This window comes from Myodes glareolus, chromosome 4 (assembly GCF_982192425.1).
Source record: "Myodes glareolus chromosome 4, mMyoGla1.1, whole genome shotgun sequence".
Lineage (NCBI taxonomy): Eukaryota > Metazoa > Chordata > Mammalia > Rodentia > Cricetidae > Myodes > Myodes glareolus.
Genome location: NC_142029.1, coordinates 73,423,394 through 73,439,924, shown reverse-complemented (window position 1 = coordinate 73,439,924; position 16,531 = coordinate 73,423,394). Strand labels below are relative to the sequence as shown.

Below are 16,531 nucleotides of genomic sequence, written 5' to 3'. Positions count from 1 at the left end.
AAGCCCCTTTGCTTCAGTCCACTGTCTCCCAAGCTCCGTGGGGGTCATAAGTGCCACTTCCCTCACCTCTACCATAGGAATTAACCATGTTCCACTTACCCCTTCTGCTCCGAGCGTATGGCAGATCATGGATAACATGTTTCAAGGAGGCAGGTCCCACAGCACCTGAGGGCATACCTGCCTTCTCCTGGGACTTGGGGTCTCTGAGTGGGAGGAGTCCTCCCAAGCTGGGTCTTTGGCTGTGATGGTGTCTGGTCCCTGGCTGTCCTGTTGAGGATCAGGGAGAGCATCTGCTCCAGAGTTCAGGGATATGTAGGTGAGACACAGAGCAGCAGAGGAAGAGTCCCTATTTTGTATGCCCCAATGCCATTATCTCCCCAGAGTAAAAGCATTCTTGCCCTGTGGATAGTGACTGAGCTGGAAGCATCGATGCTGTGTTCTGTCTTCCTAGGGCATCATTTAGCTCTCAAGAAGAGCGAGGGTCTGAGGCCACAACAGGATTCTTAAATATTTCCTGTGGCCCTAGTGACCCCACTTTCCCGAGGCCAGAAGCCCATCTTGCCAAGTATGCACCCTCCTACTCTCTTCTGACCCTAAACTCCCTTTGCCACCCCCCAACCCAGTCTTTTTGTCTGGGCTCGCCCGTTTCTGAAGCCTGGCAGGGTAGGCAGAGGCACAAAGGAATGGGTGTTCTTCCTCACCCCCACCCCCCTTGGCTTCCAGGAGCTGAGGGTTTCCTTGTCTCATCTCTGGAGCAAGGCACCAAGCCCAGCCCTGCCTGGCCCCAGTCCGGACATTCTTGGGAGTGCGTTTCCTTGGATACTGGGTGGTGCGGGGGTGCATGTGCTATCTCTGTGTGTCTATGTAACTGGACTTTGTTTATGAATCTCCGGATATGTTTGTGTCTCCGAGGCTTGTGTATTTTGGTGTTTATTTGTGTCTTTCCTTGTGTTTACAGACCAATGTAGTCAAATGGGTGGTGGGCGAACTTAGAACTGATGGCACCAAAATGTCTATGTGTGTTTTTCTGTGTTGTATATGAGAACTCCGTGGCATGTCATATGTGCCAGAGGATCACATAGGGCTGGGGGTGTGGCTCAGTAGTAGAATACTTACCTAGCAGCACAAGGCCCTAGATTCAGCATGCATGTACACACACACACACACACACACACAGACAGACAGACAAACACACACACTCTTTTCCTGGCATATTGTCTGCTCTGGGCTTATACAGGGGATCCTCTTTGAGAGGTAAAAGGATATCTTGGGAATAACAGGACACTTTCTTTGGTTGGACCAGGCCTTAGAATAAGCACCATTCTGGGCATTATGCCCAGTCATAGGCAACTTGGAATGCTACGCTTCATGGCAAGCAGAGATGGCAGTGACGGGTTCTTCTAGTCAAGAGTGTGCTTGGACCAGGGGAGGGGGAGGAGGCGAGAAAACAGATGCCAACCTTTAGCCTAGAGAAATGAAACATGTGAGGGAGCCACCCCTGTACCCAGGCATCTTGGCACATTCCATGGTGCCCTCTTCTTTACAGAGCAAGGGGTGGAGCTGGGAGAGGGACCACGGAAATGAGGCAGAGGCATCTCATTCTTGGGTCTAGGCTGCTCCACCCTAGGACCACAACACCAAACCACATGAAAGATTTGGGAGGGGACTAAGGAAAAGAGACTCCAAAGAATCACACAGCTCAGGACCTGGGCTGTCTAGACAGTGGGTCCCCCCATCAACTTCTACCATGAGCTGCCACTGTCTTAAGTGTCTTTCACTTCTGAAACCTCCCATTGGTGGGAAGGAGCTCCAAGATAGCCAGGATTCCTGGGGTGCCAGCTGCCTTCCTGTGATCCAGGGCATCAGAGCCTCCCTTCCCCTCCAGTTACGTTATTCCTTCTGTGAACTGGGCAGGGAGCCTCCAAGCTTTCTCTGTTAGGGCTGATAATGATCTTTACTAGTAAAACTCAAGGGAAGGAGAGCAGGGGTGAAGACTGGGAGCTTCTAGCTTCCTTGTGTCTGCCTCTTGCGCTGTTTCTCTCTGGCAGCATCTCCCTGTCTGCCTGGGTCTGTCCAGCTGGCCATCACAGTTTCCAGACCAGTGACTCACTCTTCCTGGGGACTCTCTTTTTTAACGCCTCCCTTTATTTTACATTTGACCCTATATGGCTCTTCCTTTTTTTTTTCTTCAGAAGGGAAATAAGTTTCCTGTGAACATGAGTGTGTCTGTTTGTGTCTGCACGCGGGCATGTGTAGCATGTCAGTGAGTGGGCGAGGCGGTGACCTGCTCGCCAAGAATGGACAATTCCCTCATTTCTCTAAGGAAACTGACTTTTTATTTCAAAGTCCCTCCAGGGGCTTATTTGAAAGGCCAGCTCAAATAAGTCTAGAACTAAGAGGGAGCTGGAGGCTGGGGACATGAGAGTGTGACAATAATTGTGTGTGATAGAGCGTGTATAATGTGGATGTTTGTTTGGCTCAGTGTGCGCCCGGCTGGGGGGGTGGGGGATCAGTGTGTGCCTGGCTGGGGGGGGGGATCAGTGTGACTGGGCAGTGTTGGTGTGTATTGGAGATGACAGTTAAAAGTTCCCTGGGCTGCTAAACACACAGCGTGTCTGAGAGTGTGTGCTGATTGTCTTGTGAGGGTCTGGCGTCCAGGACCAGGTACCTAGGATAAAAGCAACTCCCTGGGGCCCCAGCTACGTGGCCTATACCATTCTGGTTTATAACATTTGTTTACTTGACCTTAAGGGTTCAGACAACAAGAGCCTTTAAATTAAAAAATATTTTATGTGTATGGGTGTTTTGCCTAAATGTATGTCTGTATACCACATGTTTGCGTAATGCCCACAGAAATGCCCAGAAGAGGGAGCTGGAGAGATGGCTCAGTGGTTAAGAGCATTGCCTGCTCTTCCAAAGGTCCTGAGTTCAATTCTTGGCAACCACATGGTAGCTCACAACCATCTGTAATGAGGTCTGGTGCCCTCTTCTGGCCTGCACACATACACATAATGAGTAAATAAATAGATATTTAAAGAAAAAAAAAAAAAGAAGGAAGTGGGTCCCCAGGAACCAGAGTTACAGACAGCTCTAAAGTGCCATGTAGGTGCTGGGAATTGAACCCAGATCCTCTACGAGAACACCCAGTGTTCCTAAACATTGAGCCGTTTTTCCAGCCCCAGAAAGGTTCTCCCCCTCCCCCCAGTTTTTGAAACAAGATTTCTTTGTGTAGTCCTGGCTGGCCTAGAACTCACAGAGACCCGCTGTCTCTGCCTTCTGAGTGCTGGGATTAAAGCACCATTACCCCTCAGCCAGAAAGGAGGCGCACAGCTCTTTGCTGGAGTACCCCATCTGGAGGTTGTGGCTAAGAAAAAGGAAGGGCTGGCCCGTGGGCTGGAGGAGAAGCGCTTGATGCAGCCTGGGTCAATGAGGGTGAGCACTGGTGGGTGGGGACCAGAAGAAAAAGCCAGTAGGGTGGTGACAGGAGCCGAAATCAGTGTTGCTTGCATTGCACAGAACACTGCCTTGGCCTGAGCACTCAGTCCAGGGTGACATTGTCTCAGTGTTGGACTGAGGCTCATAGCTAAACCTAGTGACCTTAACTGAACCCCCATGGGGAATTCTTACTCTTCTCCCTCATATATGGAGCCATAGAATGTCAATTCTTACTCTTCTCCCTCATATATGGAGTCATAGAATGTCCTCCGCTGTCACTGAGGCCATCTCCTCTTCAGTGGATAAAGACTCCAAGGCCACCAGGCCAGAAGTTGTGATTGCCCCAAGGTGACACTGGCCCCCAGCCATGGGCTTCAGCCATAGATTTCCTACTCTAAAGAGCTCTAGGTGAGATGGAGCCTGGTAGCACTCCGACCTCTGGCTCTCCATCTTCCGGCCTCTTGTACCTCTCACCTTAACTTCCAGCGTCATCTCCCTAGGAAGCTCTCCTGACTGTCCCACTATCTCTCCAGCCCCAAGCGCGGATTCTCCAGCCCGCCGCCTGGTGGCATCCTCCCTCCCACCCCGCCCTCTCCATCCAGCCCCACACTCTTCTCCATCACTTCCTCTTCCCCTCCTCCTCGCCTTTGTCCCTCCCTCTCTGGCTCCCTTCCCCCGCCACTGGTGGCCGGCCCGCCCCTCCCCGGGCATTGGCGGCTGCTCGCTGCCTGGCTGCTTGTACCGCGCCTGGAGCCGGCGGCGCGGGAGGTCGGCCCGCCCCCTCAAAGGCCCAGGGCAGGCGGGCGACCTGCGGGACCCCGGCTAGTAGGAACGCGAACGGTCTGGAGGTCCGGGTTGAGCGGTGAGTCCTCACCCTGGTCAGCCACTGCCCCAGGCAACCGGGCGTAGACGCTCCGGTTGGGAGGGGCGTCTTGGGAAGGGTGGGCGCAATGAGGAGAATGGGGTCCTCGCCCCTCTTTGAGAGCCTGAGGCTGTGAATCTGATGGCGTTTGTGCCCAGAACGTCTTTGAGTGTGTGTGTGTGTGGGGGGGGGGGGGGGTCCGAGTTATTGAGTGACTGTGCAGACCCCATTTCCCCACCACTGGGCAGTCTGCTCCTTGGGACCCGCCTCTGGAGCCTGTTGAGGGGTCCTGTTTAGGTTGAGGGAGCCTATGCTATGAAAAGAGTCTCCGATGGCAAGAGTCACGGGCTCATCACCCAGCTTCCATTTGGTCAGTCCATTCTATTTGTGTGGCCAGCGGGGCAGTGACTGTCGCTCTGAGTGTGCAGCATGTCTGCCCATATGGCCATAAGCCTGTATGGTTTCTGAGTGTCTGTGTGTGAGTCTGCGTAGGGTGTTTCCCTTCTGCATCTCACAAACAGGATCCACCCTCTCCTTTGCCCAGTGTTTTCCCTCCAGATGTGCGGTTCCTCCACCCACCTGTATACAGCTGGCCTCTGAGTCCTTCTAGGCAGGGAGGACAAGGCAGGGACTTTTGACTCTGATTGGATGGCCAGGGTTTCCTGGGATTCTGGAGAGAGCTAGCCCTGGGGATGTCTGAGTGAGCAGAGAGGGGGCTTCCTAACATAGATGGTTGGCCAGGTCTCTCGGGGCAGTAGGTGCCAGAGTTGGAGCAATGCCTGCGGCCCCTGAGTACAAATAGTAAGTTAATTTGGGCCAGAGCTGCTCTGCTCTCTGTTCCGCTGCCCTCCTGCCCACTCTATTAATACAGCGCCAGTGCCTGGCACCACTATTTATAGCCCAGAGCAACATGGCCACACCCCCTGTGGGGGGTAGGGCAGGGCAGTGACTCCAGGCTGTAGGTGCCAAGGTAGAGGGTCCCTAGCTACCCAAAGCCTCCTTGGGTGGTTCTGGCACTGCTGGGGTGGATTCCACCTCACCTCCCCACCGGCAGCCCAGTTTAGACTGTGTGGTCAGCCGCAGCCCCTTGTCCCCGTCACCCTAGAGTTGAATGATGATCCTTAAAACTCGGCATTAATTAGACTGTTAAATATTCGGCTGAAAGGGGGTGGGTGACTGGCTTTTCCTGAAACAGCTGTAGTTGTAATTAGGTGGATGGCTTGGGTGACTATTATTTATCCCAGTTATGATTACTATGGGATTAGCTCCTTTGATTGGTGGCTTGGCCGAGAAGGCTTTCCCTACTCTCCCAACCACCCATCAGCCTTTAGAACTGTTGGTGCCGTCTGCCTGGGAGGGCCTGTGGGTGTGCCAAAGTAGTGGGTGGCTTTGTCCGATACAGTTCTCTACCGTGGGTGGGCTTCTTAGACTGTGAGCCCCTCAGTGTCCAGGGTCTCAGAATTGGGCCTCTGAGTTCAGTAGGGGGAGCCCTGTCCAAGCACCCACTTGGCCTGGGATGTCCCTTGCCCTTGCAGCCTTCCCTGAGCTGAACTGCCTCAACGTCCTGGAATGTTGACTTCCCTGCCAGTCATAGCCCAGGCTGGCATGAAGCATGGGGCACTAGGTAGCACCGGATTGGGTAGCCAGGAGGTTGGGGCTGGGAGTGTGGACAAATTGGAAGACTAAGTAGTGGAGAGCCCTAGGGCTCTGACTTCTTCCAGTTACGTGTCTTCTTCTGCAGGAGCCTGGAAACACCTGGCAAGGCCAGGAGGAGGAATTCTGCCAGCCAGGCTTAGGCGCCTGTGGGCACACCTGCTGCTGTGCACACTCCTGAGCCCCTGGCTACATTTTCTGGCTCCCACATACCCACCTCCTTCTATGCACTCGTACTTCCTGGGCAGGACTGGGCTTGTGTCTCTTGCCTGGGAATGTGCTTGGCTCAAGCTGAGCCCAGTGGCGTAGAACTGGCTAGATTCTATGGGAGACCAAGAAACAGTCGGGGCAGGGGGATGCTTTGTCCAAAAAAGAGAAACACTCGCTCTATAGGTGCTCAGAGAGGGTTGTAGTACTCCTGAAGCCGTACCACAGGAAGGAACTAAAGTAAGTTCTGAGTCCCACTAGGTTGTTTTGTTTGTCACCATATCTTGTGTGTGTGTGTGTGTGTGTGTGTGTGTGTGTGTGTGTGTGTGTGTGTGACTCAGGAAGATGCTGCCTCTCAAACTAACCCTTTTATCCCAGGCAGTTTGATGGATCACAGGTATGCATCTGTGGTGGTTGTTCTTTCTCTCTCTCCTTTTTTTTTTCTTTTTTTAGATTTATTCACTGTATGTGTAGTGTTTTGCTTGCCTGTATGTAAGGGTACCAGATTTGCACCTTGTGCCCTCAGACATCAAAAGAAGGCATCACAATCCTTGGAACCAGAGTTCAGATGGTTTTGAGCTACCATGTAGGTGCTGGAGCCAAACATTTTTTTCTGAAGAACCTTTTCTACTTCTGGAGAATGTTTGCATATACAGTCTTATTAACCCTGGGAGATCTGGTAGTATCAAGTGTCCCATTCTTATGAGAGAACTAGCTTGGAGATAGAGTGGCATCACCTGAAGATTTTGTAGCTAGTGAGGAGCTAGCAGGAGGACTCTGATTTTGGGAACTTATCTATCAGTGATCTTTCCTACTCTGATTTTCGCCGTGGGACTCATCACTGGGTTCCATCGCAGGGCAGATATGCATTGTATGGACACCGAGTACAGGCAGGGTTGACTCTTGGGAGCTGACTGTATAAGCGTGCTAGTGTTGTGGTTGGGGTGGCTAAGTGATTGCTGTCTCTGCAGGCTGCATGTTGTGTCTGGGCCAGTCCACCTTCCTGCGCTTTAACCACCCTGCTGAAGCCAAGTGGATGAAGAGTATGATTCCAGCAGGGGCCCGGGCCCCAGGGCCCTCCTATAACCCCGCCTCTGGTAAGTATCCAGCTGGACACGGGGCTGGGTGAGTGGCACCTCCTTAGACATGTGTCCTTGCCCATTCCAGCCACTCTTGAAGTGTTAGGGGCAGGACAGTACCAGTGGTCTGGGCTCGCTGCCACCTGCCATGCGCTGGGAGAATGCTAGGCCGTGGGGTCACTGGAGAAGAGCCAAGGCAATGCTGCTTGGATCAAGCTGGGGAGTTATGTACCTTGAGGATATACAAGGTTCTGTTAACCTGTAACCCTATGGCCTTGGAAGTTGACTTTGTGTCTGGGACCCTGGCCCTCTTGTGTTGCCAGAGTGTGTCATTCAAGGGGACCGGAGTGTGTTATGGTGAACCCTTAGTAGCTTCCCGGTCCCCCCTGCTGGTGATCATGTCCTGAGGCCCTCGGGCCATGCCATGCCGCCCAGTGACTCAGAGAACAGCTGTAACTTGTGTGTGAATTATTGATCCCCGGAGGAGAATTGGTGATTGTTCTAGGAATCAACACAGGCTCCTCAGCCAGCTGCCTAGGGGGTGGGGTGCAGATGGGGACGCTAACAGGGTGTGTGCCACCCTAAGCTCTGCAGTGGCATTCAGATGGCTGTGGGACTAGAGGGGCCGATGCTGATGCTGTGGCAGGTGAGCATGTATGTCAGGGTCACTTGACGGGATGATCATTTGTGACCTCCGTAGGTGGGTGACTTCACGACAGGCAAGTGGTCGCTGGGAATGCATGGCGGCCACTCTGATTCAGTCAGCCTTGCAAACCCATCCTATTCTTCACTCCCTGCTCCGATGTTTTTCAGTCCCCTGGGGGCTCACTGTGCCCCCACCCCAGCCTGGTCATGTCACTCCTTTAGTTGTTGGGGTGTTGGTTCTGAGGATTCTAAACTCCTGGGTGGTTGACAGAGGCTAGGGCCAGGCAAAAGCTGGCTCTTGCTGGTGTGGTTTAATGGAATAATTGGAGACACTAGGCTGTACCTCAAGGCTCCTCGGCCAGGCTTCCAGGAATAAGCCATTAGCAAATCCTTCTGTGTGGGATTGGATAAACTGGCATGGCTGTCACTACTCATCCGGCCCTGGAGCCCCCACCCCAGGCTCTGACTGCTGGATTGAGAGGCTCTGGTGGCCTCTTAGACTGAGTAGCCCTGGAACTTCTGGCCAGCTCCACAGTAGGACCTCTTTTGCAGTGTGCCCACCTGCTCTTCCTAAAAGAGAGGCACAGAAAGTTGGGGAAACCAGGGCAAGGAGGACTGTACTGTTGGGGTGAGTTGAAAACAGCTAGGCTTAGAAGTAAGTACCTGTTATTGTTGCTGACTCTGTCATGAGTCATTCACTGTTAGAGCCAGGAAGGTCCTGCCTATCATCTTCCTTTATAGGAGGGGACCTTGGGGCACAAGAGTTTGACTAAGGTTGCAGAACAGGTCAGTGGCAGAGAGGGCTGGTGCCAAAACACATCTCTTCTGGCCCCACTGCCCTAGGATGACGTTGGGTGGTATTTTCTTGCTTGTGCATGTGTGTGGCTCCCTAAAGCCAAAAAACAAAAAACCAGAGGCCTCTTTGCCTTTCCTCTCAGCTGAATCAGAGAGCCTGGTGAATGGGAACCACACGGGCCAGCCTGCAACCCGGGGACCTTCAGCCTGTGCCAGCCACAGTTCCCTCGTGAGCTCTATTGAGAAGGACCTGCAGGAAATCATGGACTCGTTGGTGCTAGAGGAGCCTGGAGCTGCTGGCAAGAAGCCCGCTGCCACATCCCCGCTGTCACCAATGGCTAATGGTGGCCGCTACCTGTTGTCACCTCCAACCAGCCCCGGTGCCATGTCTGTGGGCTCCAGCTATGAGAACACCTCTCCAGCCTTCTCTCCTCTTTCCTCACCAGCCAGCAGTGGAAGCTGTGCCAGCCACTCACCCAGCGGTCAGGAGCCAGGCCCATCTGTGCCTCCACTGGTGCCTGCCCGTTCCTCTAGCTACCATTTGGCTCTGCAACCCCCACAGTCTCGTCCAAGTGTAACTCGTTCCTCCGAAAGTCCTCGGCTGGGCAGAAAAGGGGGTCACGAGAGACCTCCCAGTCCTGGTCTCCGGGGTCTTCTGACTGACAGTCCTGCAGCCACAGTCTTGGCTGAGGCCCGCAGAACCACCGAGAGCCCCCGACTGGGTGGGCAGTTACCTGTGGTGGCTATCAGCCTGAGTGAATACCCGTCTTCTGGTGCCCGCAGCCAACCCACAAGTATTCCTGGCAGTCCCAAGTTCCAGTCTCCAGTCCCTGCTCCCCGCAGCAAGATTAGCACGCTCCAGGAGCGCCCTCCCAGTCCTTTCCGTGAGCCTCCAGGCACAGGCACAGAACGGGTGTTAACGACCAGTCCCTCTCGACAACTGGTGGGCCGAACTTTTTCAGATGGGTCAGCAACCCGTACCCTCCAGCCTCCTGAGAGTCCTCGCTTGAGCCGACGAGGCCTGGACAGTATGCGAGAACTGCCACCCTTGAGTCCATCTCTGTCCAGAAGGGCTCTGTCTCCACTGCCAGCCCGGACTACCCCAGATCCCAAGCTAAGCAGGGAAGTGGCTGAGAGTCCTCGGCCCAGGCGCTGGGCAGCTCATGGGACTTCGCCAGAGGACTTCTCCCTGACTCTGGGAGCGCGGGGCCGCAGGACTCGGAGTCCCTCACCTACACTTGGGGAGTCCCTGGCACCTCGCAAAGGCAGCTTCAGTGGCAGGCTAAGCCCAGCCTATAGTCTGGGCTCCCTTACTGGGGCTTCACCTCGTCAGAGCCCCCGTGCTCAGAGGAAACTTTCTAGTGGGGATTTGCGGGTGCCTATCGCGAGGGAGAGGAAAAATAGCATCACGGAGATCAGTGACAATGAGGACGATCTTTTGGAGTACCACCGACGACAGCGCCAGGAGCGGCTCCGGGAACAGGAGATGGAGAGGCTGGTGAGCCAATGCTAGGGAAGCTGCCGCTGCCCAAGGCAGTGCATCTGCCAGGGTGTGGGCAGGCCAGCTGGCGGAGTTGGAGAGGCCATGTACAGGGCCTGGGCTTCTCCAGGATAAACCGTCAGGATAAGTGACCAGTATCTCATGATCCTGGTGCTGTTAAGAGGAGCCTTCCTTGACATCTCTAAGGCTTTTAAATTTTTTATTTGTATGTGCGTGTGCATGCTTGTGCAGGTGTGTGTCTGTGTGTAGGCCAGAAGTTAGTGGATAGTGTCTTCCTCAGTTGCTCTTCAACCAGATCTCTTTGAGTTCAGGCCAGCCTGGTCTTCATAGTGAGTTTGAGGACAGCCAGGGCTACACAGAGAAACCCTGTCTCAAAAAGAAAAAGAAAGAGAGGAACATTTGTTTAGCTTTCTCTTTTTATAGTAGGAGACAACCTAGGACCTTTGTTACACCAGAATAGCACTCTTACCACTGAGCTAGATCCCAGCCCCAGAATTATTTTTATTTCCTACTCCTCCACTTTTTTTTATTGGTTTGGTGAGACAGGGTCTCACTATAAAACCCAGTGTGGGTGCAAGCTTGCTATGTGGTCCAGGTTGGGTCGAATTCATAATCTCCCTACTGCCTTTTACATACTAAGATTACACGCATGCATCACTCTACCTGGATTGTGTGTGTGGTGGTGGTGGTGAGGCTTCCTTTTTTATTTATTTATTTATTTATTTATTTATTTATTTATTTATTTATTTTTTCCGGAGACAGGGTTTCTCTGTGTAGTCTTGGCTGTCCTGGAACTCGCTCTGTAGACCAAGCTGGCCTCAAACTCACAGAGATCCACTTGCCTCTGCCTCCCAAGTGCTGGGATTAAAGGCGAGTGCCACCACTGCCTGGCTACACATATCCCAGACTGGCCTTGAACTGACTCCAGATCCTCCTGCCTCTGCCTCTTTCAGCAAATCCTACTGGCCTGCGCCACCAGAACTGGTGGATTCCTATTCTACAGCATCTATTTATTACCAGCGTGTGTGTGCATGGGTGTGTTGCTGAAGGCCTATGGCATGGTGAGCGTGTGGAGGCCAGAGGACAGCTTTTGTGGAGTCTTTCTTTCCTTTCCTCTTTACATGGGTTCCAGGGATCAATCTCGGGTCATCAGGCTTACACGGCCAAGCACCTTTACTTGGGACTTGTTCTTTATAGGGGCGCCCTTGCCCCTCTTTCTTGCTTCTCTTTGGCCTCTGAGTGGGCGTGAGCCCGCTCTGGCCCAGGTGGGTCCTCTAAGAGTATGGTACTAAGGTAGAGGAGAAACAGGATGGGCAGCCCCCGGCCTGCCTCCGTGGTTGTGTGATTGTATGTGTCTGCGTGCATAAATGGTGCTGCTGTGTCTGGGTGTGGTTCTGGGCAGCTGTCCTAGAGATGGCATCTGAGCTGGGAGGGGGCTGGGATTCCCCCAAATAGCATAGGGAGTTCCAGGGGCATTGACTGCTGTGTATAGCATGCTCGGAGCCCACATATGAGAACATGGATTCTCCCTTCCTTCTCTTGAGAGCAGAAGCCCAGGATTTTGGGGGACACAGGTACTCTGGAATTGGTTTGAGGAGGACATTTGCCTGAAGAATCTGGGAAGAAGCTGGTCCTTTTGGGTTGAGGGTGTGGGGCAGTACACTTGTGGGAGGCAGGACCCCTAGTCTTTGTCACATGTCATCTCTTTATACTGTGGCTATCCTGGGTCTTCATCCTGAGAGGGACCATCAGCCTTGGCATATCAGTGCTGGGCCCAACCTCCCCACCCCCAACCCCACACACAGGTACACACCTCACCACCAGCCTCAACCTGCCCCACCTGCCACTTTAAGTCAGAGACCGCCCGCCCGCACCCTGCCCCTCCTACCTTAGCCAGGCTGCTTATCTGGGTCCTAGGGCGGGGGTGAGGCATTGGCCCAACCTCCTGGGTGCTAAGGCTTAGTTCCTGGGGTTTTGTTTTGCTGCAGAACTGGGCAAGCCGCAGAAAAGGAGCCAGGTGAGTCTTGTGGGGTGGAGAGTTGAGGCCACAATGTAGGCGGGGACAGAGATTTGATGTTAGAGACCCCAGAAACCCTGTCAGGGTCTGGGCTTGAAAGTCAGGGCTGGGGTGTTACATGTAAATGATGAGTAGGACAGAGACCAGAAACATGACTACCATTGTTCCCTCGCCTCCTAGGCACCTAAGAGGTGACCATTTCTGTATCAGGATTTATAGTGAGAGAATAGACTAACAGGCCACAGAGTACTTGCTCACACCTACCTAGCTTAAGTTGCCAGGAAGGAGCAAAGGGTTGGCTGCCTGAGTGACTTGGAGCTGAGGTGGGACAGGGGAGGAAGACAGTGTCCTCTCTGCCTTTTCTCTCTGTGTCTGGACTGTCAGGTCCTGTGGCCCGTGGTCTGCTTTCCGACCTTGTCTGTCTGCAGGTGCCCACCCAGCTGTGTGCAGACTGTGTTTATCTGTGTGTGTGCATGTCAGGGCTGGTGTCTTTGTGTGTAGCTACCTGTTAATGCTGATGTACCTCCCAGCGTACATGGAGCGTCTGTGTGTGCCTATGTAGAGCTAGTGATCCGTGTGCCCCTGTGCCGAAGCGTGTGTGTGCACCCCTATCACCAGAGCACCTGGGTGATTCTGTGTCTCAGGATGGTCTTTAGGCTACTGGTCGCTGTCTGTTCCCATGTGTTTGGATGTGCCCTTGTGTGACTATGAAGAAGCTTCAGATAGAATGAAAAGGGAAAGTAAACAGGACAATGGGAGGGGCAGGCCACATGGACAGGTGGCGTACGGCCTTATTCTCTGGCCCACTTTTGAGGGACCCTCTTTCCCTCCTCCCCCCATAGGATTATTTTATTTTATTTGGTTTTCTGAGACAGGGTTTCTTTGTGGAGCCCTGACTGTCCTGAGACTTGCTCTGTAGACCAGGCTGGCCTCAAAGTCACAGAGATCCACCTGCCTCTCTGCCTTCTGAGTGCGGGGATTAAAAGCATGTGCCACCATACCCGGCTGAATTTTTTTCGTTTTTCATTTTTATTTATTTATTTTTAGTTAGGGTCTCACTATGTAGTCTTTGGCTGGTTAGCCTGAATCTCGTTAAGTAAACCAGGCCTCAGATTCTGAGATGTACAGGTCTCTGCCCTCCTGAGTGCTGGGATAAAGGTGTGTACCACGTTTGTCTTTCCCACAGGTCATAAGGTTGAGGCTGTCCTCATGATGGTGAATCCTGGTGTTCAGCACACCCTGACTTGGGCCACCCTAGATCTCAGACTTCATTCCTTATGCTCTGCCCGCTCATTGTCCGTAGGAACGCCAGCGCCTGGAGACTATCTTGAACCTGTGTGCCGAGTACAGCCGAGCTGACGGGGGACCCGAGGCTGGGGAATTGCCCAGTATTGGAGAGGCCACCGCAGCGCTGGCATTGGCAGGGAGGAGGCCCTCGAGAGCCTTGACAGGAGCCACGGTGGTCTCTGGGAGGAGCGGTGAGGAGTCTGGAGGTGCCTCCCAGCGCCTGTGGGAGAGCATGGAACGCTCTGATGAGGAAAACCTCAAAGAAGAGTGCAGCAGCACGGAGAGCACCCAGCAGGAGGTTAGGGGCTGAGGGGGAGGGGCCAGGAGCTGATTGATGGGTGCAGCAGCACAGAGAACACCCAGCGGGAGGTTAGGGGCTGAGGGGGCGGGGCCAGGAGCTGATGGGAATGCTAGGGCCCAGTGAGGAGGGGTAGTGAAAAAGAATCAAGGTGAAGAACTGTGGAAGCAAGGAGGAAAAGGGAGGTGACCATGCCTTTCCCAAGCTATAAATGTGCTTTATGACCTGTTTTTCTTTGGGGCCCCACCCAACTCTGGCACTCTGGTAAATCTTTTCCCTATAACTGAGCTCCCTGGCTGGGAGGGAAGTTGTCTCCTGTTTTAGCCTAGTTACCCTATTCAAGTAGTTTGAGGAATGTGTGATCCACACCCTCTTAGTCCGTCTGATCCCGGAAGGTTCTAGACTTCCTCCATGGGTGGCTCTCCTCCCCTCCAGCATGAAGATGCTCCTAGCACGAAGCTCCAGGGAGAGGTGCTGGCTGTGGAAGAGGAGCGGGCTCAGGTGCTGGGGCGTGTGGAGCAGCTGAAGGTCCGAGTAAAGGAGTTGGAGCAGCAGCTGCAGGAGGCAGCCCGAGAGGTGAGCTGCCTGGGAGGCCCCCAGGCTCTGGGATGTGGGGCCCCGCCCTGAGTTCCCTGCCTTGATGAGGGTCCTGGTGTCTGTGTCTAGGCTGAGATGGAGAGGGCATTGCTGCAGGGCGAGAGGGAGGCAGAGCGTACACTGCTGCAGAAAGAACAAAGGGCAGTGGACCAGCTGCAGGAGAAGCTGGTGGCCTTGGAGACCGGCATCCAGAAGGAGAGGGACAAGGTAACCCATACCTGACTGCTCGTGGCCCGGAAGAGAAGGAGAAAATAAATGTTTTCTGTAGGGCTGTACATCCCTCAGCATCCGTCCTGCACACCACATGGTCTCTGTAACCCTCCAGGGACGGGGGCCTTGTTCTCTATGGAAGGTACAAGCTTGGATGGTACTGTCAGGGGCTGGGCTGGTGTTTGGGGTCTCATGTAGCTGGATCTCTGTGATACTTATGGTTGCCTGGGTGCCTGCCGTTCTGGAGCCTGCGTGGTTCTTCTAGGAAGTGCCAAAGCTCTTTCTTGGGCAGTGAGCACAGCCTGAAGCACTGGTGCTGCTGGGGTGGGGGACAAGATTCAGGTTTGGGACCCACTGTAGGGAGAAGCACTCCCTCAAGCATGCCTCAGGTGCTTAGGATGTGGTCTTTGGGAGATGGCCCACAGGCCTCTGTTTCCTGTCATCAGGATCTGCAGCCTCCCATCCCAGATGGTCCCAGCTCCTGCCCCTGCCCCCTTCAGATTTCGTGCCTGTCTTCAGGGGCTGCTCCGTCCCACAGGGGTTGTGCCAACCATGTCCAAGATGCCCAACAGCGTGCCAAAAGCTCTGAAGTGGAGAGGGTTCATCTATTTCTGGATTTGACAGTATTTTTCTAAGAAGTTTTAATTTTCCTTTTGGATTATTTTTTGAGAGTTATCTTCCTCTTTTTTTCTCAATTTTGAGAATCTTAAAATTCATTGCCCCCCTTTTATTTACAGAGCTTTGTCTCTGGCCCCCAAAACCACACTCCAAGATTCTGTGCCAAATTAACCCAATGCTTGCTGACCAGGCCTGCACTAACGCCCCCTCTAATCACTGTCCTGGGCCCTCCGCATGCCCCTAACTGCCAGGCCACCCAGGCAGGGCTGAGTCATGCCAGCTTTACTAACTCCATGGTTAGTAACTTCGTACCCCTGGTCTCGCCCCTCTAATGTTGCCTCCGTCTTTTCTTGATGCGGGACTCCCTGATCAGAAAGGAACTGGCAGGAAGGCACAGCTAAATTTTGCTTAGTGGACCATTGACAGGAGGGGTGAGAGGATATGTGTGTTGGGGGAAGATGTACATGGCCAAAGAACTGATCTGCCCAGACAGCACCTTTTGCTGGAAAGGCCTGGGCTGCTGCCTCCAGAATGTTTGAAGGGCAGGGCTTGGGGGTGAGCTGTTGGTCCCTCCTGTCTAGCCCTTTGGAGCTGAGTGCTTAGGAGGTCCAGATGTGAGCTTGGAGGGCTTGGACAGGGCCTTTCTGCCCACCGAGTGACTATCCATTCTTGCTGAATTCAGATGGTTCCTTCCCTCTCTCTATTTCTGGAGGCCACCTAGAACACAGAATAATTTAAAGACAGTAGTGTCTGGACCTCAGGACCTGACCCGAGCAAGGCCTTCCCTCTGTTAGGTGAGCTGGGCAGATGCAGTGAGCTGGGCAGGTGCAGCAGGGGAGTCTGTTCCTTAGGACTGAGGCATTTCACAAGCAACTTGGCTAGCCTCATTTAACCGAGATTGCTCAGGGGCCCGGAATTTTGCCTTCCCTTTGGTCCAGGTGTTTGAGGTGGTGATGGTGGTGATGGTGGTGGTGAGGAGGTTCTCTTGACTTTCCCTCCCAGCTTCCAGCCCATGGCCCTACTCTGGCTCTGGAATCAGTAATCACAGTTTCTCCTCTGCCTGTCCTTCGGAGGGGTGACTCACCAACTCCTCCCCTAGTCCCCCTTTCCGCCCTCAGAGGTGTCATCTCGCCCCAGACAGAGCCATCCACCTCCTCCCTGTATCCACTCCTAGGGCTCCTATTACCATGGCAACGGGCCGAACTAATTGCAACCCTCATCCCCACTGAAGTTCAGCCTGCTTTGCTGGCACCCCACCCCCACGCTGGGCAGGAGGGGGAGGGAGGCCATGGGGGTTGGGCTGGGGTCCCCTTGCTGCACCGCTGTA

At 53.7% G+C, this 16,531-nt stretch overlaps 1 protein-coding gene across 33 annotated transcripts in view; it reads left to right on the top strand.

Moving 5' to 3' along the window:
- Phldb1 (pleckstrin homology like domain family B member 1) overlaps positions 1-16,531 on the top strand; it is a 48,823-nt gene that overhangs the window by 9,253 nt on the left and 23,039 nt on the right. For 32 of the 33 annotated variants that reach the window (XM_087905591.1, XM_087905589.1, XM_087905588.1 and 29 more), the window contains exons 5-9: positions 7,129-7,254; positions 8,820-10,174; positions 13,498-13,779; positions 14,215-14,355; positions 14,446-14,583. In XM_087905591.1, coding sequence (XP_087761717.1) covers positions 7,129-7,254; positions 8,820-10,174; positions 13,498-13,779; positions 14,215-14,355; positions 14,446-14,583 — 2,042 coding nt within the window. Of the gene's footprint in view, positions 1-4,144; positions 4,298-7,128; positions 7,255-8,819; positions 10,175-13,497; positions 13,780-14,214; positions 14,356-14,445; positions 14,584-16,531 lie in introns of those variants that run through there. The other variant, XM_087905578.1, reaches the window with a different exon arrangement.